The sequence below is a fragment of the Helianthus annuus genome, chromosome 8 (assembly GCF_002127325.2).
Source record: "Helianthus annuus cultivar XRQ/B chromosome 8, HanXRQr2.0-SUNRISE, whole genome shotgun sequence".
Lineage (NCBI taxonomy): Eukaryota > Viridiplantae > Streptophyta > Magnoliopsida > Asterales > Asteraceae > Helianthus > Helianthus annuus.
The window spans coordinates 145699901-145727554 of NC_035440.2; the positions used below are offsets into that span (position 1 = coordinate 145699901).

The 27654-nt window shown below is 41.6% G+C and overlaps 1 protein-coding gene across 1 annotated transcript; it reads left to right on the forward strand.

Annotated features, from left to right (window-relative positions):
- The first annotated feature begins 931 nt into the window (after positions 1-931).
- LOC110880763 (trichohyalin-like) lies at positions 932-3722 on the forward strand. The gene is made up of 2 exons (XM_022129220.1): positions 932-1319; positions 1405-3722. Exons 1-2 carry the CDS (start codon positions 932-934, stop codon positions 3720-3722), a joined length of 2706 nt encoding a protein of 901 aa, XP_021984912.1.
- Positions 3723-27654: the final 23932 nt, after the last annotated feature.

Here is a 27654-nt window from a genome sequence, read left to right on the forward strand (position 1 = left end):
AAAGTGCTAACCTATTGAAAAGCATATGTTAGTCAATAGGGCAGCATTACTTGTTGAAAGGATAGTATTCGTTACATACTTAGATTTCTGTGCATAAGTTTGCCAACCGATCGAAGAGCATTTGCTAACCGATCGGACACCATATGAACTTCTTTGTCACATTTTGTCAGCCGATCGGCTGGACCAGCCGATCGACCAGGCACTTCCACTATATTCATTCTCAGCCGATCAAACAGTAATGCTCTTCGATCGACCAGACCAATCGATTCTGTAGTATTGTCACATAGAAATTTCAAAGTGTTAGAAAAATTTTCATGTCTTAAGTCTCTATTCTTGTTTGAATAATTTTCACTGAATATTTTTACAGGGACGAGGAAAAGAGAAAGACAAGAGTCATAACATACCTTGTGAAATTGATGCTGAATCAACCACTGGTACTGTGGTAGAAAAGATGGCAACGTTTTTGAGAGAGAGTAGAATAGCTAAAGCTATGTCTGATAAAACTGTGATTTATGAATCACATGTTAGAACATTCTGGAACACTGCTAGATATGAAGATTCAGACAAGATCATACATGCAGTATTGAGAAAGAAGGATCAAGCTGGAGAGGATGTAGATGTGGAATTTAAATTTGATGTAGGAGATGTGAGGAGAGTTTTAGACCTACAAGATTCTGATAATGATCCAACTATCATGTCTGAACGTCTTGTAAAAGGTATGTGGTGTAGAATGGGTTTCACAAGTCACATAAATGGAAAGATGTACAAAAGAAGCTTCTCCAAAGCATATAGGTACTTGATGCACTGTATGATACACTCAATGGGACATAGAAAGGGTGCATATGATGAGGCTGCTGATTACATCATGAATATGATTACGAGCTTGGTGCTGAACAGAAGATAAAACATTTCTCAAGTAATTTTTGAGTACATGAAGGAGAATTGTCAAGCTGGAGCAGATAAGTACATCATGTATCCGAGATTCATTATGCTGTTACTCAATAACAAAATCAAAGACCTTCCGAAGGATTGTGAGGATGTGATGGAGATGAGCTGTGTGAATAAGGTTACAATTGGAAGAATCACAAAAGATAAGGATGAGAAAACCAAGCAAATGATTTGTAGAATAAAAGATAAAGCATATGTTGCTCCTGAAAACGATAGACGGAGACATGACGACAGCAATTCCGACAATGAAGACTCAAGAATGAATGAGATGACTGAGAAGAAGACTAGGTGGTGGCATGTTAGAGATGGAAAAAGGAAAAGAACACCTAAGTCATCCCCTGCGGTTGTTATTCCTAAAGAAGGAGAAAAGGGTATAGTGAAAGGGGGAGCATTAAGACAGTTAGATCACATATGATTTAAATGTTACTAATCTTGTTGTCTATGTGTGTCTTGTAGGGTCTTCTGGAGAGCCACAGCAGAAGTTAATTGATGAGACAGTTCTAGAGCCATCTGTGGTGATTGAACAAGGTGCTGATTTATTAAAGCAATCTTTGGAAACCTATTTGAAAAAGAACGAAGAGGTTGCAGCACAACAAGCTCAAGGAACAGGTGTTCATGCTGAAAAGGTTACAAGGGGTCAACAAGAAACAGAAGTTTTAAGGAGTTCAAGTGATGGAGATTCTGAAGCTACTCAATCTGAATCAGAATTAATTCCTGAAACTGTTGGTAAAGGAAAAGTTCAGTTAAAGAAAAAGCCTACAAAGAAACAAAAAGGATCAGATGAAGAAGATTCTCCTTATGATCCTGAAAAGTCAAAGAGACAGAGAAAGAAACGAAAGGCAGCTCCAATTGGGGTTATTCCCAGAAATGTCAGATCAAAGAAGTCTGGAGCTGAATCTCAAAAAGATAAAGATGGAAAGGCAGCTCAACATGTTGAGAAAGAAAAATCACCAAGTGTTGAAATTCCAAAAGAATCGGAGGTGAAAACAACAGAAGTTCCAGTTGTTGGAACAGAAGAGAAAACAGATGATGAAGTAGAGATCACTGGATTCAGAGCTGCTAGTCCAAAACCTGCTCAACAAGATATTCCTGGTTCATCACGTCAGAGAGAAGAAGATTTCAACTTCAATTTTGATTATCTTGGTACTGCTACTGGTGTTTTCTCTGAAGACATGCCTGAAGGTGAAAGTGACATGTCTAATGATAAAGCGGTTAAAGAATTGATCAAGAAGGTTAAAGAACTGGAGAAAGAAAAAGCAACAGCTAAAATGGAGCGCAATTCTATGAGAAGTCAAATTGATGATTTGATGGAAGCTCACAACAAAGTTGTTGCAGCATTGGTCGAAAAGGAGAAAAGAATGAAGGATGATGTCGAGGTTAACTCTAAAGTGTTTGACTCGTTAACACAAGAGATATCTTCCTTGAATACCAAGATAAAAGATCTGGAGAATGTGAATCAAACACTAAATCAACTTCTCAATGAAATGAGTGAAGCCTCTTCAAATGAAATGAAGGCAATAAAGTTGGAGATGGAGGCTATGAAAGCTGATAAATTGATGAAAGATCAACAAATTCAGATGCTGGTTGCTGTAGTTGAAAGTCATTTGAAGATGAGCATTCATGCTGCTTTTGATGAAATTGATGTGATAAGAGCTAACGAAAGAAGAATGGAGCGTGAACGTCAAATGGCTGAAGAAGCAAATCTAAGAAACAAAGGGATAGTTGAAGAGATTGAGGTAGTTGGAGGTTCTTCTTCGCAACCTGATATTGAAATGATTGAAGAGGTTGAGGATCAAGAACAAGAAATTGCTGAAAATCATCAAGAGATGGTTGAAGCAGGAGATGAGGAGCCTCATGAACCAGAATACTTGATTGTTGGAGAACCTGTTGAGCCTATTATTGCTGAAAATGTTCTTCGAAGAGTTGAAATTATCCAAAGAAGAAGAAGAGCAAGAGAAGTACTACTACTGGAGTATACAACTGACAAATTCGTGTTGGTTGGCGATGCTTATCCTGTGCCATATAATGGAAAAGAAGTGGCAAAACTAACAAGATTCTTTGATCTAAAAAGAAAAGGAAGGATAGCTCGTGGAGAGATCGTAGATGAAGAGTCAGACATAGAAATGTTTGGTGATGAAGATGAAGAAGATGAAGATGATTCTGATGTCAAAGATAATAAAGCTGATGATAAATCTGATAAAGATGACAAAGATGATGACGACAATGATCAAGGTGCTTCAGGCTTATTAATCAGTGAACCAAATGTTCAAGAAAGAGTGGATGAGTTGATGAATAATGAAATAAATGAGCAGGAGGATGAAGTTGAACATGAAGCATCGTCGTCTAGGAAACAACCTGGTGATCAGGTACTTCTTTCTAATCCTACTGTCATTTACTTATCCGGTAAACAACAAGGAGAAGTAGAGGTTAAAAGAACACGGGCTGAAATGTTAGAGGAATTGGGGTTGGAAGATGGAAAATTTAAATTTGATATTGAAGACGAAATTCCTCACTCACCTGCTAAAGATTTCGAGCCTAGATACCCTCATGAAGCTGATCATTATCATGACGTGATTGTTGAAAGTGCGTCTGATTCAGAGGAAGATAGAGTTGATTTTCATTATGAAGGGGAAGATGTTGCATTCCCTACTTTCAGAGAGTTGTTTCAAGAAAAGAATGAAGATGAGTTGAGAAGAAAGATTGATGAAAGGGTTTCTACAGCAGATATTCCTGAACCGGTTTCTAAAGAGATAACAGTTGAAGAAAGAAAATGATGGTTCAAGAATATGCCAAAAGAAAGAAAGACTCTCAGGGCTCTTCAATACTTCACTCATAGCAAAGATCTTTCTTGGGGAGATATTCTATCTTGGGGAAATTTGGAAGACTTGAAAGTTTATGCAATCAGAAGGGAGCAGGGTGTACAATACTTTGAATTCTTAGCTGATATAGCTCCTTTACCCTGGTGGGACGTAGATGAGTTGGTGATTACAAAGAATATCAAACAATACTACTACGGTCCAGAAGTTCGAGAACGTGATCAGGATTTGTGGAATTACATCAAGTGGCAAGCAAAGAACAATTATCCAGATTGGAAACCACAATATCCGAAATAGATTGTTAAATACTTGGAGAGTGGAGAAAAAGACATTACGTTGGATGTGAAGCCGCCAAGATGTTTGAAGAATATGCCACTCAGAGCCATTGAACAAGTTTTTTATGATCTATTTCAAGCATGGCTATACAATCCCTCTACAGCTGAAGCAGTTATTTCTTTGTATGACAAGTCCACTGGAGAAGGTCGAAGAATAAGTATCCTGGATCCTATGTGGTTGGTCAACTGTTTGAAGAAAGATATAGATTATCTGTTTGTCAACAAGATAATCTATGATAAGAAAGACAAAGAGATAGCTATGCAGTATCAAGGAGTGATAGATGTTTGCTTCGCAAAAGAAATCAATTCAGGGAAAAATTGGAAGACAAAATGGAGAGATCTTGAAGTTGATGAGTTCCTAAAGGCATACAAGTGAAGTCAAAGACAGAAAGAGATAGCTAGAAAAGCTGCTGAGAGAGGAAGAAGAAATTTTGGGTATGTGCCGCCTACTGATCAAACGCCTATTGAATCTGAAGAAAACAAAATTCCAAAGTGGGATCGAAAGCGTGATGGCGACCTAGAATACCGAAAATGGTGGATAAATGAGGGAAGGCATAAAAGAAGAAGGATGTTGGAAGAACGAGCTGAACAAATAAGACAAAAGGCTAAAGAGAGGAGACGCAACAGGAGGAAATAAAGACTATGTTGGAAGGAACTACAGCTACATCCGAGGGGGAGTCTGTTAGTGCAATAACGTCTGTAGCTTCCGTCAACATGTAGTCATATTTTGTATAGTTGTGTGTATGTTTTGTATGTGTGTATGTAAAGCAAGACAGAATCGGTGAAGTTTTTGTTAAGTGCTTATGCTGCCAGCCGATCGGCTAGCCCAGCCGATCGGACAACCCAGCCGATCGAGCAGGCTACTCGATCGGTTAGCATTGTCAGCCGATCGGCTCGTCCAGCCGATCGGCCAGCACTCTCTTATTCTGCCCTTGCCTATAAATAGCTGGTAGGTTAGCTTATTTAGAACCTTTTGACACTTTCACTTGCTACCTACCTCTTGTATGTCTGATTTCTTTCTGGCTTCTTTACATTTTCACATCATTGAATAGAATATCAGATGGTGATTCAAAGTAGAATGTTGTCTCTGTATATCTGCTATGTGATTACATGAATTCCGCGTATTGATCACTTTACGATTCAACTACGTTTACGAACAAGAAGATCCCATCAGAGGGACCAACATATGGGGGGGGGGTGGGGGCAACCTTGTTATTTTATAAAAAAAAAAACAAATTTCTTTTATAAAATTTAAGTCTTGGTTTATATTTATAACTTTTATAAATATAACACTACATATTTACAAGACTTTATACAAGTTTTAAAATGTTATTTAACCCATTAAATAACAAAATAAAATATTCTCTCAAAATAAATTATCCATATAATTTATTGGTTTCTCAAGTGTACTTATTTAGAAAACCAATTTCTAAATATTATAAGTGTTAATATTTATTTGTTTGATCATATCACAAATAAATTATTATAAGTGTTTGTCTAGCTTATATTTGGGTATGACTCGACTTGGATCATAATGTACTAGCCACATCAATCTAATATGTGTCTTGGGCATACAGAATCCAACAATCTCCCACTTGCACAAGATACATAGAAGATTGATGCAAGTAGTAAAGACCACCTAACTATAGTTTACTACCCCTAATAAGTATGACTATATTTCCCATTCATTAACATCATCCCCTTCAAGTCCCTTACTTGAACGTGATTTAGGTGAATCTATCATTTATCCTTTCGTTGCAGATGTCATGTTAAATCCAGAGACATAGAGTGATCACTCTCTGTTGATTTAACTTTAGCAGGCCTTAGACATCTTACTCTCAACGAATAAGAGGAACAATTCCCTTCTTAACAACATACGTCTCTCACAATCACCTTATACCACACCTGAGTTTAGCCTTATGTACTGCCTTGCTACAGACAGCTAAGAACTAGGTCAAGGTATAATACATGGTGAATATCATGACCCAATATGTATCTCAGGTCAGAGGATACTATGATATTCGCCTTTACTCAAATTTACTTATGATCAATCACAAATGATTCCATGCAGTAATATTTGAGAGCGCGTCAGTCCAATATTTGTATCCCACAAATATCTATGAACTTTGGCAGCAACACTTTGCTCTATATTTGTTATGGGTCATTTTCTGAGCATATATATCCTTACTAATATTCTGCTTTTGATTGTTTACTTGTGATCAGGATACGGGATCAGGATATTGGTAACATCCTGGTACGATATCCTGGTATTAGCTAAATTAACCACGTGTAGGTTAGAAGCTGTGGGTCACTAACGGTCAAGTGGACCTCTTCTCCTTAAGACTCGGGCAAACCAGTTATGTGAGAGACGTTGGACACGAAAGACCAGGTCTACAACGTTCGTATGGGGAATATCCTCTGAATCCCGATTTAATAGGGTAGTTTGTTAAATTTCTTTTACTATAAATAGATGGATCGGATCAAGTTAAGGTACTCACTTTCATTCGCACAACTTACACTCTAGCTACTAGCAATCACTGCACACAAACACTTGTACTCGAATTACCTTGTAACACCTAGTTGATCCGCATCACATCCTGCACTGTATCCTGATATTTGAAGTAATAGAAGAACAAGGCAGCTGCGATTGTCAGCTCCCGAGGTTTTATGCCGGCAATCTAGATTGATCAAGGGCTTTCCTCGTATATCCGGTGTCACCCTTTACCTTTTTTGCTCATTGTTTGATCATAGATACAGCTCTATATCTTGAGCCGTATCCTCGAACTGTTTTTACAAATAACTTAATTAATATATTCTTAACACATTTTCTTAGCACACTACCTCACTTAACTAATTTGATCACTTAATTGCTTCAGTAATTTTTGACCAAAACAATTTGGCGCCCACCGTGGGGCAAGTGGTGCTATTGTTACTAAAATCTTTTGCAAAATCGCTATTCGGTTTTCTGTTTTCGAAATTCTTTTCAAAACAGTTTTCAATGGCCTCAAGATCAAACATGGGCTCTTCTACCATGTCTGCTTCAACCTCTGCAACAATTGGTTCGGTGCTTCCACCACCTCCTCCGAGATCTCAAGCTTCTTCTCAAGGAACTGAAATTCATGTGGCTCGGGATGTTATCCCCACCCGCAGTGTCCAGGGATCCGGTCCTGCTTTAGCTTCTAATGAGGAAATTATAAATTTGTTATCCCCACCCGCAGTGTACAGGAACAGATAAGGCAGCAGCAGGAAACTAATCAGATGCTGATGAGAGAGATACAACTCTTGAAGTCAAGCTCGAGTAGGCCTGCTGAAGATACTGTCACTCCCTTGCAACCCAGGGCTTTGAACTTCAGTTCTGCAGTTTATACTGAGGATAACCGAGGAAATATCGTGCCTAGCCATTCCGAGAATCATACTCCTGAGATACCCTCATCAATTAGAATATCAACTGTGAGAAGCTCAGGATATGCTTCAGGATATGGCCAAAACCCTCAGAACGGTAATGTATCTAATAATAATAATACTCTTACCACTAACGGTGTTGGATCTTTGCAGGATGCAGGAATGACATCAGCGTTGTCTAGAGAGTTTCAGAAGCTAAAAGACACGGTATCCAGTGTACCTGGGGTGGTGTAGCCAATTCCTGAAGTATCCCAGGATAGCCACAGGATATCGCGGTTTACGTATCCCATTTATGATGCTGAAATCCCAAAAAGATTTCAAACCCCCAATATGAAACTTTATAACAGAATTACGGATCCTGAGGAGCATATCGCCCAGTACAGGGAAAGGATGGAAATTAATCCTATCCCTCCAGATCTCAAGGAAGCATGCTTATGCAAGGGTTTCGGCTCTACCTTAATAGGATCAGCCCTGAAATAGCTGTTAAACGTTCCTCCTCACTCAATTACTTCCTTTGCTCATTGAGTTAATTTATTTAATTGTCAATTTTCTTGCAGCCGGAGTTTTGAGAAACTAACCAGTGACCTTTACAGGATAACTCAAGGACCTCAGGAATCCTTGAGGGATTATGTGAATAAGTTTAGCCAGGAATCCATAGATATCCCGCACCTTGATGTTGCAACAGCTGTGCAGGCTTTCAAGATGGGATTGCAGAAAGATTCTCAATTTTACCAGGATCTTGTAATGAATCCCTGCAGGAATCTGGATGAAGCTCGTAACAGGGCATTGAGATACATTCTGCTGGAGGATGACAAAAAGATGCAAGAGAGAATGAATTCATCCACAACCTACGAGTCAACCAACAGGAAATCAGAATCCTCGTATAAACCATATCGCTCAAAGCCATATGGCCTAAATGATGGCAAAAAAGTCAATGCTGTTGAAGATGAGGATCCTGAGGAATATCCTGAGTTGTCTGAATATTGTTTTTCTGTTAACATACCTGAACTAATGTATACTATGCAGGGTTTAGGAGACAAAGCCAGATGGCCCCGAAAGAACCAACAAAAAGTTGATTGGAAAGACAAATCCAAGTGGTGTGCCTTCCACGAGGATTTTGGACATGTCACTGAGGATTGCATCGCTCTAAGGAAAGAAATAAGCTATCTCCTGAGCAAAGGGTATCTAAAGGATCTGCTGGGAAAAAAGAAGAATAAAGGGCAGGATCCTGAGAAGGATCTTGAACGAGCAGCATCACCCCCAGCAGATGCCAAAATAATTAACTTTATTTCAGGAAGATCCGATATTTGCGAAACTTCATATTCCGCAGTCAAGAGATATGCAAAGGAAGCTAAGGCAGAAAGAGGAGAAAAACCGACCAGGATGATGACGCTCACAACTGACAAACTGATCACTTTTGATAGTGATGACAGGGATACTGTTCAGGATCCTCACCATGATGCTCTAGTAACTACTTTATATGTGGCTAACCATTTTGTACGCAGGATATTGGTGGATAATGGCAGCTCCGTCAACATAATCCAATTAGAAACTTTGAAAAGAATGAATGTATCCCCAATGGATATTACATCAAAATCCATCGTGCTTGTTGGGTTTAGTGGAGAGGCCAGGAACACAGTGGGAGAGATAAAGTTACCGGTATATGTTGAAGGGGTCAACTTAATACAACGTTTCTGTGTGATGGACTCCCTATCTTGCTATAACATCATACTAGGCAGGCCATGGATCCATGATATGAAGGCTGTGCCATCGACTTATCATCAGTGCATCAAGATCCCTACCCCTTGGGGGGTTGTCAAGGTTGATAGTGACCAGCGGGAGGCGAAGGAATGTTACTCATCCTCAATGAAATCCTCAACCAAGCCTAATGTAGCATAGCAACTAAAGATGCGAGCCCAGGATATCGTGGAGGCTTCGGAGCAGGATGTAAAGAAAATTATCCTGGATCAGGATAATCCAGATATCTCGGTGCTCGTAGGAACCAATATCTCTCAGGATATTGAAAATCAATTGACTAACATTTTGAAATGCAGGATGTCGACATTCGCATGGAAACATGAGGATATGACAGGCATTTCCAAGGATATTATAACACATAAGCTTGGTATTGACAGGTCATTCAAGCTTGTCCAACAGAAAAGAAGGAAGTTTGCTCCAGAACAAAACATAATTATTCAGGAAGAGGTTGAAAGACTATTGAAGTATAAGATGATCAGGGAAGTCAAATTTCCCAAGTGGCTAACAAATGTGGTGGTGGTTCAAAAGAAGAATGGGAAATGGAAAGTTTGTGTAGATTACACAGACTTAAACAAAGCATGTCCTAAAGACCCATTCCCTCTGCCTCATATAGACTCGATGGTGGATGCCACTGCCGGTCATGAAATGTTAACCTTCATGGATACATCCTCAGGATTTCAGCAGATCCAAATGGAACCTTCAGACCAGGAGGATACTGCTTTCATGACACCAACAGGTATTTACTGTTATACTGCTATGCCTTTTGGTTTGAAAAATGCAGGTGCGACGTACCAGAGATTGGTGAACATGATGTTTAAAGACAAACTGGGGGACACCACGAAGGTGTACATTGATGATATGGTAGTCAAATCCAAGAAGGCGGAGGATCATCTCCAGGATATTAAAGGGGCATTTAATGTCCTGGACCAGTACAACATGAAGCTAAATCCTGATAAGTGCCATTTCGGAGTGGGGGCAGGAAAGTTCCTAGGATATATGGTGACTAAAAAAGGGATAGAGGCAAGCCCGGAGCAGATTAAAGCTATCTTAGATATTAAGTCACCTTTAAACATGAAGGATGTTCAACGATTAACAGGCCGAGTAGCAGCATTGAACAGATTTATTTCAAGATCCTCGGAAAAGTGCAAGGAATTTTATGATATCCTCAAGAAGAATAAGAAGTTCGAATGGGGAGCAAAGCATGAAGCAGCCTTGCAGGATTTGAAGCAGTATCTTTCAACCGCACCCTTATTGATGAAGCCTTAGGATGGCGAACCATTATCCCTATATCTTGCAGTATCAGGGAATGCAGTAAGTGTTGTCCTTGTAATGGATCATGAAGGTCAGCAGTATCCTGTTTATTATGTTAGTAAAAGTTTATTAGATGCTGAAACTAGGTATTCTCACTTAGAGAAACTGATATTAGCCCTAGTTATGGCATCGACAAAACTTAGACATTATTTTGAGACACATAGGATTCATGTTAAAACCATCCTGTTAAAAATGTGCTTAGGAAACCCGAGATGTCAGGTAGGATGGCTAAATGGTTAATAAAATTAAGTGCCTTTGATCTAGTATATGAACCTAGAAATGCTATTAAGTCTCAGGCTCTAGCAGACTTTGTGGCTGATTTCAGTAGTGATATTCAAAATGAAGTAGACCTAGAAGTACAGCAGCTAGGAGAAAACTTAGAATCCTGGACTTTATATACTGATGGTGCATCTAATGTAAGAGGTGTAGGTTTAGGTATACTACTAAAATCACCACAGGGGGACATATTACCCCAGGCTATTAGATGTGAGTTTCCTGCCACTAATAATAAAGTAGAATATGAAGCTTTAATTGCAGGATTAGAATTGGCTAAGAGCATGAATATCAAGAGTCTACAATTATATTTTGACTCCTTGTTAATCACTAATCATTTTAATGGATCCTATGCAGTTAAAGGTGAGAAGTTAATCGAGTATCTCGAAATTCTCAAAAAATTAGCAGGATATTTCGATATTTTCACACTTGAACATGTACCAAGAGAGGATAATGCTAAAGCTGATGCCCTGGCGAATCTAGGATCATCAGTCAGGATACCGGAAGGAACCAGGATACCAATGTTACATATCTTATATCCTGCGACGAGTCCTCAAGATAAGGAAGTACTAAGTATTCCGGATCCTGATAAGTATCCTGAGAAGGATCCCAAGTCCTTGATGGTTCCAGTTATAAGATATCTCAAGGAAGGACACATCCCAAAAGATGAGAATCCTAAAGCCTTTAGGATGAAGGTATCATGACTTACTATTATAAATAACGTTTTATACAAGAAATCTCTTGGAGGTCCATATCTGAGGTGCTTGGAGGACCCTGAGACCAAAGAAGTGCTTCAGGATATCCACGAAGGGGATTGTGGTAACCACACTGGGGGCAGGTCATTGTTTTCAAAAGTATTAAGAACAAGATACTATTGGCCTACCATGAGAATAGATGCTGCAGAATATGCTCGAAAATGTGATGCATGCCAAAGACACAACAACATACTACATCAGCCTACAGAGCCATTATATCCTATTGTATCCCCTTGGCCGTTCATGAAATGGGGGATGGATATAGTAGGAAAATTGCCAAAAGCTCCAGGAGGAAAAGTCTTCATGCTGGCAATGACTGATTATTTCTCTAAGTGGGCTGAAACTGAAGCATTTGTTCAAGTCAGAGATCAGGAAGTAGTATCCTTCATAAAAAGGACTATACTGACTAGATTTGGTGTGCCAGCTGAAATAATTTGTGACAATGGATCTCAATTCATAAGTAAGAGGACTACTGACTTCTGCAAGAGTTAGGGAATCAAAATGATCACATCCACACCAGTACATCCTCAATCAAATGGACAAGCAGAATCCTCAAATAAGATAATTGTCAACAATTTGAAGAAAAGGCTTGGAGCTAAGAAGGGAAGATGGGCAGAAGAATTACCGTTTGTCTTATGGGCTGAGAGAACGACAGTGAAAAGTGCGACTGGTCAAACCCCATTCTCCTTAGTATTTGGAGCAGAAGCCGTGATCCCGACAGAAATGGTGATACCTACAGCAAGATCCAACCTCTGAGATCCTGAGCAGAATCCTAAAGTCCTATGCCAGGAATTGGATACTATCGATGAGACAAGAGACGCAACAAGACTAAGGATGGCAGCATATCAACAGAGAATATCTAAAGCATATAACAAGAATATAAGGACTAGAAGATTTCAAGTTGGAGATTGGGTATTGAGAAAGGCTTTTCAGAATACCACTAATCCTGCTGATGGAAAGTTGGCTCCAAAATGGGAAGGACCCTATGAGGTTGAATCAGAATCAGGAAAAGGAGCATACCAACTCAAGAATATGGAGGGGGATATGTTACCAAGATCCTGGAATGCTATACACCTAAAACTCTATTTCAACTGAGTATGGAATTTAAATTCTAAGTCAGGATGGTATGGATTCTATCTCTTTTATTAAATTTTGATATTATTTATTGTTTTGAACCCACTACTAACTTAAGCATCAGAGGGATGTTAGCCAGGCTAACACCCACCTTAGTTTACTGTTGTTTTGCAGTATATGCTTCGAGATATAGCTCCAGGACATACATTCAGGATACTTCGAAAGATTAGAGGATTGGCCCCCTCTCTCATGTTTAAGGGATCCTGATCCCTTCACAGGTTTAAAGGTATTCACCTTTCATCCGAATTGGGTTTAAACACCCCGCCTGTAGCGCAACTTATTCGGGAATAGTTCAAAGTGGTGGGACCAGTTCATGTAAAAGTGGCTGACAATTTCATTACTATTGGCTATATCCTGAATCCTAAAGGTATATGAGGATTGATCACCCTCTCTCACGAAAGGGTATTTTCATACTCTCTAAGGTTTAAAGGTTATCACCTTTCTAAGTCTTGGAGTTTATACACTCCCTCCTGTAGCGCATGAAAATTTGTGATTTTCCCCAAGGCACTAAGGATTTATCTCCAGTATATTTTTGGGTTTTACCCCTGTAACACAAGAATTATCTAAACAATTGGAACTGATATTCAAAAATTTTCTAAGTGTTTCATGCACAGGGGACTTTTGTCACACCCCCAAAATCCACGTGCGGAGTATCACCGCTTGGGAGCGTGACTGACCAGGATCAAGCCACCAATCATATAGAACAATATATATGTAAAAGTATTTTGCCATTAAGCCAAATCAAATCCATATGAAAGGTGTTCCAAAACCATAAGTAAGTTATCATTGTTTAGCGGAAGCGTATAATTAAAACCAACATAATAATGTATCCAAATGTCATAAAGTGTCAAGTAAACAATCACGTTCCAATCCCACAACGACCAGCTTCTCCGTGTGCAAACTCCATGTACCTAACGACCTGCAAGGCATGTAACAGAGGATCAACAACTAGTTGAGCGAGTTCACAGAAAGTAAATGCGTAATAGAATGTTTATATGTGACATGTGGCTCTACTGGGCCGATAGTATGATCTATTGGTGGGGGCTTCCCATGTTATATATATATATATCCACTAGACTATGCGTAACCATAAGTATTCTTCACAACCGAGAACAGTAGCGCGTATGGGGTTTACGTAGGTTTTACGTAAGTATCCTTCACAACCGAGGATAGGAGTACGCGGGGGTTTACGTAGGCTTTACGTAAGTGCCTGACACAACCGAGGCAGTAAGGAGTATAAGTTCACGTAGGTTTTACGTGAGTATCCTGCACAACCGAGGATAGTGAGTAGCATAAGTATACGTAGGTTTTACGTATGGGTCCTGCACAACCGAAGACGATGGTATGGTAGTCTAGTAATAGTGTATCTAGTCAATCTCATTCCTTTAATCCCATTCCCAAGCCCTTGGGAATCCCATGCCTTAGTAAGGGTGTGAACTCACCTTGGTTTGCTCGGTATGCTAACTATGTGTTCACGAATAGTCAATCGCGTCCTATAATGTGCGTGTACATTAAATCAGTTGTATGTCGTTTATATCATGAAGTGTTTAAGCAATCATCGCCATGTTGCACATAACAGTTAATTCACATTCATCAGATAATACATCATACGAAAGAGTAATTCGGAACCTTTAGGGTTACCGCACACACAATGAGCTTATATATATACGGTTAACACAATCCAGTTACATACCACATACCTGACATACAGAACTGCCATACAGAACAGAACTCGCAGTTAAGTACTTAACAGATTCTATCATGTGTTAGCATACATTCAGCTTCACTTTAACATTACGCAAAGTCAGATCCTTATATGCATTCAAAACTCGGACACGGTGTCTGTTTAACAAACTCGGACCTAGAGTCCTTATATAAACAAAAGATCGGACCTAGGCATATCACAAAAGTCGGATTCCCCCAACCCTTAAAGAAGTTTGGACCACCTTTACAGTTTAAAACTCGGGCCATGAATGGTTTTAAAAGTCGGGTGGCCTCATGCCTTATGAAACTCGGACATGAAGTGGGGGGTTTCCCTTCATAAGAAGTCGGACAAGGTGGGGGGGGCTGCCCTAGTTAAAATTCGGCCTAATCATTACCCCACAAACTCGGACCCTATGTTATATGATTAAAACTCGGACCTCACGTTTAAATAATGTTCGGACTTCAAGTTTACAACAACAAAATTCGAACATCCAGAGCTTTATACAAAAAACTCGGACATCATGAGTTTCTTTATAAACTCGGGCATGGCATGCTTTATAAAAACTCAGACTACATCCTCATGTTCAATAGTTCGGACCTAAAAACTCAGACACAACACTTATACAAAGTTAAAACTCAGACTAACAGTACGTGTGAATTCCAAATCATGGCACAGAATCACAAGAATCCAATCAGTTACGTTCTAGCATTCAAACGATTCCAAAACCCTAGTTCGTACAATACATGGCATAAATCAATTCGACAAATATCATCATCATCATACAAGCAAATGATTTCACGGACTAATCATCATCATAATACAATAACCAAGAATCAACCAAAGTACAGAACCATCATATGAAAGCTAGGGTTTCAAGTCTTGCAAGGATCAAGCATTGATACAATCAACCAATCAATTAGAGTTTACAATTATCACAATAAACAATTACCTTGAATGATTCTAGATGGATGGTAATCAAACTTGATGCAAAAGAACTTGTGAATCCAAGAATGATGAGGAGATGGTTGTAGAGAGGATTAGAGAGTACAGTGCTTTGGTTTTTGTGAAAATGATTAGTGAAAGGGATTAAGGTTAACAATGATTAGAGTTTCACTAATTACACTATGCATCCCTAAGTATCATATTTTACACATGTACACCATCTCATAACAATTTCATAGTTTCACCACTCAGTTTACATATTTGACAAGTTTATCACAATTAACGCATAACCAATCAATTACACAATACACTTCATTGTAACAAAACGTATACAATTTCGTAACAATCAATTGTGCAAATAAACAACTAAACAATACATGAACGTGCAATAAATGCAAAATAGAAATCTTGGAAATTCGTGTTGTCACATTATCCCCAACTTGAAAGAAATTTCGTCCCGAAATTTGGTACACACTCACTGAGGAAGCTAGGTACGCTGTATTGTTCACTGGTTTTCCTGGGGTGTCACATCATCCCCCCGTTGATTTGGAATTTCGTCCCGAAATTCAGTAGTAGTAGCTTCAGCCTCAGTAGTGGTTGCATTGGTTTCGAATAATTGGGGGTACTTTTCTGTCATCTGGTCTTCGCGTTCCCAGGTGTACTCTGGGCCACGTCGGGAGTTCCAACGAACTCGAACAAGAGGGATTCTCTTGCTTTTGAGGACCTTAACATCCCGGTCCGTGATTTCAACTGGTTCCTCGACGAACTGCAACCGCTCGTCGATAGTGAGTTCCTTGAAAGGAACTATGAGGGTCTCATCTGACAGGCACTTCTTCAGATTCGACACGTGAAAAACATTGTGAACTGCACCGAGTTCAGCTGGTAGGTTTAGCTTGTAGGCCACTTTGCCTATTTTCTCAATGATCTCGAACGGTCCGACATACCGCAGATTTAGTTTGCCTCTTTTGCCAAAACGAACCACACCCTTCCAGGGTGAGACTTTTAGTAAAACCCGGTCCCCGACCTGAAATTCCAAAGGCTTCCTACGCTTGTCCGCGTAGGCTTTCTGACGGTCGCGTGCTGCCGCCATGCGTTGTCGTATCTGTGCAATCTTTTCCGTGGCGTCCACTACAATCTCTGGACCCGTGATTTGACTATCCCCCACCTCTGCCCAACAGAGAGGTGACCGGCATTTACGTCCGTACAATGCCTCGAATGGAGCAGCTTATATGCTGGTGTGATAGCTGTTATTGTATGAGAACTCCACCAAAGGGAGATGCTTTTCCCAGCCGTTTCCGAAATCAATAACACATGCCCGAAGCATGTCTTCAAGAGTCTGGATTGTTCGCTCAGACTGCCCATCCGTCTGAGGATGATACGCTGTGCTCATGTCTAACCGTGAGCCGAAAGATTTGTGCATCGCTTGCCATAGTTCTGACGTGAATCGTGCATCCCGATCCGAAATAATAGAGGTTGGCACTCCGTGCCTCGAAACAACTTCTTTAAGATAGATGTCTGCGAGAGTGGAGAACTTATCCGTTTCCTTAATAGCCAGGAAGTGTGCAGACTTGGTGAGTTGATCCACGATTACCCATATGGTATCATTCCCACGCTGGGATCTAGGTAAGCCCGTAACGAAATCCATGGAAATTTCTTCCCATTTCCACTGTGGTATCCTGGGTTGTTGCAGTAGACCTGCGGGTTTCTGATATTCCACTTTGACTTTTGCACATGTCAAACACTTGCCGACGTAAGTCGCGATGTGGGCTTTCATGCTAGGCCACCAATATGTTGTTTTGAGGTCGTGGTACATTTTATCCGAACCTGGATGTACCGAGTAGCGGGACTTGTGAGCTTCGTCCATTACCAGCTCGCGTAAACCGCCAAAAAGTGGGACCCAAATACGCCCCGTTACATAGTAGGCGCCGTCTTCCTTTTGTTCCATTCGTTGCCTTGAGCCGCGTAAGGCTTCAGCTTTGACGTTTTCGGGCTTTAATGCTTCCATCTGAGTAGTTCGTATCTGTGCAGGAAGACTAGACTGAATAGTGAGCTGCAAGGCTCGTACGCGTCTAGGTAGAGTGTCTTTCCGGCTGAGAGCGTCAGCCACAACATTGGCCTTGCCTAGATGGTACTTGATGGCGCATTCGTAATCATTAAGTAATTCGACCCATCGTCGTTGACGCATATTCAATTCCTTCTGCTTGAAGATATGCTCGAGACTCCTGTGATCGGTGTAAATAGTGCACTTGGTACCGTACAGGTAGTGTCGCCATATCTTAAGCGCGAAAACAACAGCTCCCAGCTCTAAATCGTGCGTCGTATAATTCCGTTCATGAACTTTGAGTTGTCGCGAAGCGTAAGCAATAACTTTATCCCGCTGCATCAATACGCAACCAAGCCCCTGTATCGATGCGTCACAATAGACCACGAAATCATCGGTGCCCTCTGGCAATGAGAGGATAGGTGCGCTGCAAAGCCTATCCTTTAAGTACTGAAAAGCTGTTTCTTGTGTATTACCCCAACGATAGGTAACACCTTTCTGTGTTAACATTGTAAGCGGCTGTGCGATCTTCGAAAAGTCTTTGATGAATCGCCTGTAGTAACCCGCCAAACCCAAGAATTGGCGTATTTCTGTTGGTGAACGTGGTGCAGGCCAGTTCCTGATCGAATCTACCTTGGATGGATCGACATGAATCCCATCCCTATTCACCACATGGCCTAGGAAGTGGACTTCACGAAGCCAGAAGTCGCATTTAGAAAACTTTGCGTACAGTTGCTCCTTTCGAAGAAGTTCCAAGATAAGACGTAAGTGCTGCTCGTGTTCCTCCCGACTCTTGGAGTAGATCAAAATGTCGTCGATGAAGACAATGACGAACTTGTCAAGGTAAGGTTTGCACACCCTGTTCATAAGATCCATGAAGACTGCAGGCGCGTTCGTAAGCCCGAATGGCATGACGAGAAACTCGTAGTGACCATAGCGAGTTCTGAATGCTGTTTTGGAGACGTCCTCATCCCGGACTCTCAGCTGATGATACCCTGACCTTAAATCAATCTTGGAATAGTAACTCGACCCTTGCAACTGGTCGAATAAGTCGTCAATGCGTGGAAGAGGATAGCGGTTCTTCACTGTGACTTTGTTCAATTCGCGGTAGTCTATGCACATCCTGAAAGTGCCATCCTTCTTTTTAACAAATAGTACTGGTGCTCCCCAAGGCGAAGAGCTTGGATGAATGAAGCTTTTATCCAAGAGCTCTTGTAGTTGCTTTGACAGTTCTACGAGTTCGGTTGGAGCTAAACGATAAGGTGCGCGAGCTATAGGTGCTGCTCCTGGAGCTAGCTCGACTTGAAATTCGACCTAACGATGAGGCGGTAGGCCAGGTAAATCTTCTGGAAACACTTGAGGAAATTCTCGTACAACGGGAATATCCTCTATTCTTTTCTCTTTCGTCGCTGCATCAGTAACTAGTGCCAAGATAGCCGTATGACCCTTTCGTAAACAGTTCTGAGCCTTCAAGAAAGAGATGATGCCAACCACAGAACCACTCTTGTCGCCTTGAACTTCGAGAGGTTCCTTTCCCGCACGAGGAATGCGAATGATCTTCTCTTTACATAGAATCTCTGCCTGCTGCTTGGATAACCATGTCACACCCCCAAAATCCACCTGCGGAGTATCACCGCTTGGGAGCGTGACTAACCAGGATCAAGCCACCAATCATATAGAAAAATATATATAATAAAAGTAATTGCTATTAAACCAAACCCAATCCATATGAAAGGTGTTCCAACACATAAGTAAGTTATCGTTGTTTAGCGGAAGCGTATAATCAAAACCCATCATAATAAAGTATCAATTGTTATAAGTGTTTAACAAGGTAATCACGATCCAAGCCCACAACGACCTGCTCCTCCCTGTGCAAGCTCCATGTACCTAACGACCTGCAAGGCATGTAACAGAGGATCAACAACTAGTTGAGCGAGTTCACAGAAAGCAGATGCGTAATAGTAAGTTCGTTTGTAACATGTGGCTCTACTGGGCCGATAGTACGTTCTATTGGTGGGGGCTTCCCATGTTGTATAATCCACTAGACTACTCGTAACCATATGTGTTCTTCACAATCCGAGAACAGTAGTAAGTATAAGTTCACGTAGGTCTTACGTGAGTATCCTTCACATCCGAGGATAGTAATTAAGTATAAGTATCCTTCACATCCGAGCATAGTAGTACGTATGAGTATCCTTCACATCCGAGGATAGTAGTACGTATGAGTATCCTTCACATCCGAGGATAGTAGTATGTATAAGTATCCTTCACAACCGAGGATAGTAGTATGTATAAGTATCCTTCACAACCGAGGATAGTAGTAAGTATATGTGTACGTGGATTGCACGTATGGGTCCTGCACAACCGAGGACGATGGTATGGTAGTCTAGTAATAGTGTCAGTACGAATCTATTCAACCTTATTCCTTTAAAACCCATTCCCAAGCCCCGGGAATCCCATGCCTTAGTAAGGGTGTGAACTCACCTTGGTTTGCTCGGTATGCTATGCTCTAGGGTTTATCAAATGTTTAAGTCCGTTATACACGACCTAGGATATATTGCACATGATTCATTCAATTAGGGTTTACAATCCTCGATATTCAAGCAACGGTGCTTTGTGTGTGTTTATTGTGTACATGATGATATCACATGGAATGTTCACGCACGTAGAATCATTTAGTTGCATTCAGTATCATATGATTATTCACATAGAATCATACATCATGTAATCAATTCATCGTATTCACATATTTCATGCGTCACATCTTTACTTTCACCTTTAAGTCTAACATGGAGGTTAACGTACGTGTCACTGTTAACACATTTCGTGTATTTAACGGCGTTTATAAGCTTAACAAGTTTAACCGAGTTAGCGGCTTAAGAATGTGACATGCACAACCTATCAGATTCAATCATTATATATATACGTACAGAGCCTCATATTAAACACACATCAGATTCAATATTCAGACAAGTGTGGGGGGGGGGGGGTTTCCCCTGTTTGAAAATCGGATAACATAAGGGGGGGTGGGGTATCAAACTCGGACATGAAAGGGGGTTAAAAACTCAGATAGCATGTGTGATGAAGTAGAAAGTCGGACATGGGCTTGGGGCCTAAAACTCGGACAACCCAAGTGTCAAGAAACTCGGACACATCATCCTTAAACCTTTAGAAAAGGTCGGACCCTTATGCATTCAAGAAACTCGGTCATATGGCCCCCTTAAACTCGGACCATATGCCCTCCCTAAACTCGGTCATGTTATCTAAGATCAAAAGCTCGGACTCACCTAAGCTTCATAAACTCGGACTTTGCTTCTACATATGAAACTCGGACCTAATACCCTATCACAAAGGTCGGGTAATGTTTTGGTCCACAAAACTCGGGCAATAAAAGTGCCAAAGAAACTCGGTCTACATGCTAATCATCATAAAATTCGGACAACATTCATGTGTACAAAACTCAGGCACATATATTCACAAAACTCTGAGTAACAATAATCATATGATCGTAGAGATTATAGCAGTTACGTTTTCGTTGTTCCACAGTTATGCTCATCATTCTACGAACCCTAACTTCATTCACCTAGACAGCAAATTCACAATCAATTGATCGATGCATAACAATAACAATCATCACAGGATCAATCTACCAAGCATACCCTAATCATCATCATCATTTCAATAATCAAGATTCAAATTAAGCACAGAACCATCAAATCAAATCTAGGGTTTTGCAAGAATTACAAGAATCAAGAAGTGATATCAATCAAATAATAAACAAACAATCATTAACAATTACCTTGATTCGATTCTTAGATGAATTAACAATCAAACTTGATGCAAAAGACTTGTGACGCCAAGAAGGATGAGGAGATGAATGTAGAGAGGATTAGGGGAGGTGAAAGTGCGTGTTTTGATTTCTTGTGAATGATTAGAGAATGATTAGGGAAGGGAATTAGGGTTAAGTATGATTTAGGTTTCACTAATAACTCTTTACACCCTCCATTAATCTATTTTACAAGAGTGCACTATCTCAATTAATTTTACAGTTTCACTACCAAGTGTGTACATTGGACAAGTTTATCACAATTAACACATAGTCATGCACAATCATACAATACACTTCATTGTATCAGAACGTATACAATTCTATAGCAATCAATTGTGCAAATAATTAATTACACAAACAATGAACGTGCAATAAATGCGAAATAGAAATCTTGGAAATTCGAGTTGTCACATTATCCCCAACTTAAAAGAAATTTCGTCCCGAAATTTGGTACGCACTCACTGAGGAAGCTAGGTAAGCTGTACTGTTCATTGGTTTTCCTGGGGTGTCACATCATCCCCCCGTTGATTTGGAATTTCGTCCCGAAATTCAGTAGTAGTAGCTTCAGCCTCAGTAGTGGATGCATTGGTTTCGAATAACTGGGGGTACTTTTCTGTCATCTGGTCTTCGCGTTCCCAGGTGTACTCTGGGCCACGTTTGGAGTTCCAACGAACTCGGACAAGAGGGATTCTCTTGTGTTTGAGGACCTTAACATCCCGGTCCGTGATTTCAACTGGTTCCTCGACGAACTGCAACCGCTCGTCGATAGTGAGTTCCTTAAAAGGAACTATGAGGGTCTCATCTGACAGGCACTTCTTCAGATTCGACACGTGAAATACATTGTGAACTGCACCGAGTTCAGCTGGTAGGTTCAGTCTGTAGGCTACTGGGCCTATTCTTTCAGTGATTTCGAACGGTCCAACATTCCGTGGATTGAGTTTGCCTCGTTTACCAAATCGAACCACACCCTTCCAGGGTGAGACTTTAAGTAAAACCCGGTCCCCGACCTGAAATTCCAATGGCCTCTTACGCTTATCCGCGTAGGCTTTCTGACGGTCGCGTGCTGCCGCCATGCGTTGTCGTATCTGTGCAATCTTTTCTGTGGCGCCCACTACAATCTCTGGACCCGTGATCTGACTATCCTCCACCTCTACCCAACAGAGAGGTGACCGGCATTTACGTCCGTACAATGCCTCGAATGGAGCGGCTTGAATGCTGGTGTGGTAACTGTTATTGTATGAAAACTCCACTAAAGGGAGGTGCTTTTCCCAGCCGTTGCCGAAATCGATAACACACACTCGAAGCATGTCTTCTAGAGTTTGAATCGTGCGCTCAGACTGCCCATCCGTCTGAGGGTGATATGCTGTGCTCATGTCTAATCGTGAGCCGAAAGATTTGTGCATCGCTTGCCATAGTTCTGACGTGAATCGTGCATCCCGATCCGAAATGATGGAGGTGGGCACCCCGTGCCTCGTAACAACTTCTTTAAGATAGATGTCTGCGAGAGTGGAGAACTTATCCGTTTCCTTTATAGCCAGGAAGTGCGCAGACTTGGTGAGTCGGTCCACGATCACCCATATAGTATCATTCCCACGCTGGGATCTGGGTAGGCCTGTAACAAAATCCATGGAAATTTCTTCCCATTTCCATTGCGGTATCCTGGGTTGCTGAAGTAGGTCTGAGGGTTTCTGGTACTCTGTCTTGACTCTCGCACAAGTCAAACATTTGCCGACGTAAGTTGCAATGTGGGCCTTCATGCTAGGCCACCAATATGTAGTTCTAATGTCGTGGTACATTTTATCCGACCCTGGATGTACCGAGTAGCGAGACTTGTGTGCTTCATCCATCACAAGTTCTCGTAAACCGTCGTATAGTGGGACCCAAATACGTCCTGTTACATAGTAGGCGCCGTCTTCTCTTTGTTCTAACCGTTGCCTTGAGCCACGCAAAGCTTCATCCTTTACGTTTTCTGGTTTCAATGCTTCCACCTGAGCATCTCGTATTTGTGCAGGGAGATCAGACTGAATAGTAAGCTACAAAGCTCGTACCCGCCTAGGTAGAGTGTCTTTTCGACTGAGAGCATCAGCCACAACATTGGCTTTGCCTGAATGGTACTTGATGGCGCATTCGTAGTCGTTTAGTAGTTCAACCCATCGACGTTGGCACATGCTCAATTCCTTCTGTCTGAAGATATGCTCGAGACTCCTGTGATCGGTGTAAATAGGGCACTTGGTACCGTACAGGTAGTGTCGCCATATCTTAAGCGCGAAAACAACAGCTCCAAGCTCTAAATCGTGCGTCGTGTAATTCCGTTCGTGAACCTTGAGTTGGCGCGAAGCATAAGCATTGACCTTGTCGCGCTGCCTTAACACACATCCAAAACCCTGGATGGATGCATCACAGTATACTACAAAATCGTCCGTGCCCTCTGGCAATGAGAGAATAGGTGCGCTGCAAAGCCTATCCTTTAAGTACTGAAAAGCGGTTTCCTAGGAATCTCCCTAACGGTAGGTAACACCTTTCTGTGTCAGCAGTGTAAGTGGCTGAGCAATCTTTGAGAAATCTTTGATAAGCCGTCTGTAGTAACCCGCCAAACTCAAGTATTGGCGTGTTTCCGTTGGTGTACGTGGTGCAGGCCAGTTCCTGATCGAATCTACCTTGGATGGATCGACATGAATCCCATCCCTGTTCACCACATGGCCTAAGAAGTGGACTTCACGAAGCCTGAAGTCGCATTTAGAAAACTTGGCGTACAATTGCTCCTTTCGAAGAAGTTCCAAGATAAGGCGTAAGTGCTGCTAGTGTTCCTCCTGACTCTTGGAGTAGATCAGAATGTCGTCGATGAAGACAATGACGAACTTGTCAAGATAAGGTTTGGACACCCTGTTCATAAGATCCATGAAGACTGCAGGCGCGTTCGTAAGCCCGAATGGCATGACCAGAAACTCGTAATGGCCGTAGCGAGTTCTGAATGCTGTCTTGGAGACGTCCTCATCCCGGACTCTCAGCTGATGATAACCTGACCTTAGATCAATCTTGGAGTAGTAACTCGACCCTTGCAACTGGTCGAATAAGTCGTCAATGCGAGGAAGAGGATAGCGGTTCTTCACCGTGACCTTGTTCAGTTCGCGATAATCAATGCACATTCTGAAAGTGCCATCCTTCTTTTTCACGAATAGTACTGGAGCTCCCCAAGGCGAAGAGATAGGTCGGATAAATCCCTTATCCCAGATTTCTTGTAGCTGCGTCGACAGTTCTTTCGATTCTGATGGAGCTAAGCGATACGGTAGACCAAGTAAATCTTTAGGGAATACCTGAGGAAAGTCGCGTACAACTGGATGATCTTCCAACTTCTTTTCTTTCGCTGATGCGTCAGTAACGAGAGCCAAAATTTGCGGTGTGGCCCTTCCGCAACCATTTCTGAGCTTTCAAGAAAGAGGTGATGCCAACCACAGCACCACTTTTGTCGCCTTGAACTTCGAGAGGTTCTTGACCAGAATAAGGAATGCGAACAATCTTTTCTTCGCATAGGGTTTCTGCTTGCTGCTGCTGCTGGCGATTCTGATTTGCAGGCCGTGGACTCCTGAATCCTTAGCTTCATGGCCCACCTTGAGACACCTCTGGCAACGTCCCTCGTTGCACTAACCACCGTGGTGTCTGTTGCATTAGTTACACATTGGGTGAATTCCCCGATATCCACCCTGCCCCTGACCACCGGAAGTTGGCTGACTCGGCCCTGGTGATCACTATTCTTGCGCTGCTGCTGTGTTTGAGACCGAACGGTAGCTGAACCCTTGCTGGAATACCCATCCCATTTCCACTTGTTGTCGCTAGGAGTAGCGGGAGTAGCAGAAGTGGTAGCGGTAGTAATAGCGCTAATACAACTAGGCAGCCTGTTCTGTTCCACTGCTTGATCCGTGAGGCGATGAGCAAGACGCTGAATGTCTTGGATATTGTCGAGGTTAGCCGATGTAGCACTGCTCTGAATCGCTGAGGCTAGACCCTTGAGGTACAATTCGATACGCTTTCTTGGAGGGCCCACCATGGTTGGACACAAGATGGCCAGTTCGTTCGACCGTTTCGTATAAACTTCAATTTCTGACCCCGTCATTTTCAAATGGTAAAGCTCCACTCCCAACTTGTGGATGTCATCACGCGTGCAGTATTCCCTTTTGATGCGTTCTTTGAATTCGTTCCAGGGGTGGCGTGAGCAGCTGCCAGCCCTAATATCTGAACTTGCACGTTCCACTAGGTTAGCGCGACTCCTTCCAACGTGCCAGTGGCGTACTTGACCCTGCGTGCCTCAGGGCATTCACACATCTCGAATACTGACTCGAGCTTCCCAACCCAATGGAGTAGTCCCACTTCTCCTTCTGTGCCACTGAATGTGCTTGGACGACAGTCCATGAAGTTCTTGAATGTGCAGACAGGTTACTGTGCGTTCTGACCCGTTGCGCGAGAAAGATAGGTCAAGGTTAAGCGCGAGAGTTGGGTCACGAGAGTAGGATCTAACATCCTAGGATAGGTCTGGAATAGCAGGTTATACCTCCTGCTTGTGCGGCTGCAAGCGCCGCTGACACTTGTTCGTTAATGAGAGCCGTCAACCGGGCTTGAGTCATGTTAACACGTCCAGACATGATCGAACTGTAAAGGTAGCATAAGTATCAATGGTTCGCGAGTAGTGCGATGACAGAAAAGTGTAGGCACATGGGTGTTCTTAGGCAGTAACAAGTAGTGAGCAAAGTAATGTAAGCATACTACGAGCAAAGTTCTATGCATTTCTAGCATGTAGGCAATAAACATAAACCTTATTACCTAGGATGTTGAGTCTTGCACGTGGAGCGAAGCGTCGTTGTGGATCGTTGAGAGCACTGTTCTGGTTATAGTCTGGTTTTAATAAAAACGTTTTCCCATATTAAAACCGAGTTCTCTATAACCAATGGCTCTGATACCAATCTGTCACACCCCCAAAATCCACCTGCGGAGTATCATCGCTTGGGAGCGTGACTAACCAGGATCAAGCCACCAATCATATAGAACAATATATATAATAAAAGTAATTGCTATTAAAGCAAACCCAATCCATATGAAAGGTGTTCCAACACATAAGTAAGTTATCGTTGTTTAGCGGAAGCGTATAATCAAAACCCATCATAATAAAGTATCAATTGTTATAAGTGTTTAACAAGGTAATCACGATCCAAGCCCACAACGACCTGCTCCTCCCTGTGCAAGCTCCATGTACCTAACGACCTGCAAGGCATGTAACAGAGGATCAACAACTAGTTGAGCGTGTTCACAGAAAGCAGATGCGTAATAGTAAGTTCGTTTGTAACATGTGGCTCTACTGGGCCGATAGTACGTTCTATTGGTGGGGGCTTCCCATGTTGTATAATCCACTAGACTACTCGTAACCATATGTGTTCTTCACAATCCGAGAACAGTAGTAAGTATAAGTTCACGTAGGTCTTACGTGAGTATCCTTCACATCCGAGGATAGTAATTAAGTATAAGTATCCTTCACATCCGAGGATAGTAGTACGTATGAGTATCCTTCACATCCGAGGATAGTAGTACGTATGAGTATCCGTCACATCCGAGGATAGTAGTATGTATAAGTATCCTTCACAACCGAGGATAGTAGTATGTATAAGTATCCTTCACAACCGAGGATAGTAGTAAGTATATGTGTACGTGGATTGCACGTATGGGTCCTGCACAACCGAGGACGATGGTATGGTAGTCTAGTAATAGTGTCAGTACGAATCTATTCAACCTTTTTCCTTTAAAACCCATTCCCAAGCCCCGGGAATCCCATGCCTTAGTAAGGGTGTGAACTCACCTTGGTTTGCTCGGTATGCTATACTCTAGGGTTTATCAAATGTTTAAGTCCGTTATACACGACCTAGGATATATTGCACATGATTCATTCAATTAGTGTTTACAATCCTCGATATTCAAGCAACGGTGCTTTGTGTGTGTTTATTGTGTACATGATGATATCACATGGAATGTTCACGCACGTAGAATCATTTAGTTGCATTCAGTATCATATGATTATTCACATAGAATCATACATCATGTAATCAATTCATCGTATTCACATATTTCATGCGTCACATCTTTACTTTCACCTTTAAGTCTAACATGGAGGTTAACGTACGTGTCACTGTTAACACATTTCGTGTATTTAACGGCGTTGATAAGCTTAACAAGTTTAACCGAGTTAGCGGCTTAAGAATGTGACATACACAACCTATCAGATTCAATCATTATATATATACGTACAGAGCCTCATATTAAACACACATCAGATTCAATATTCAGACAAGTGTGGGGGGGGGGGTTTCCCCTGTTTGAAAATCGGATAACATAAGGGGGGGTGGGGTATCAAACTCGGACATG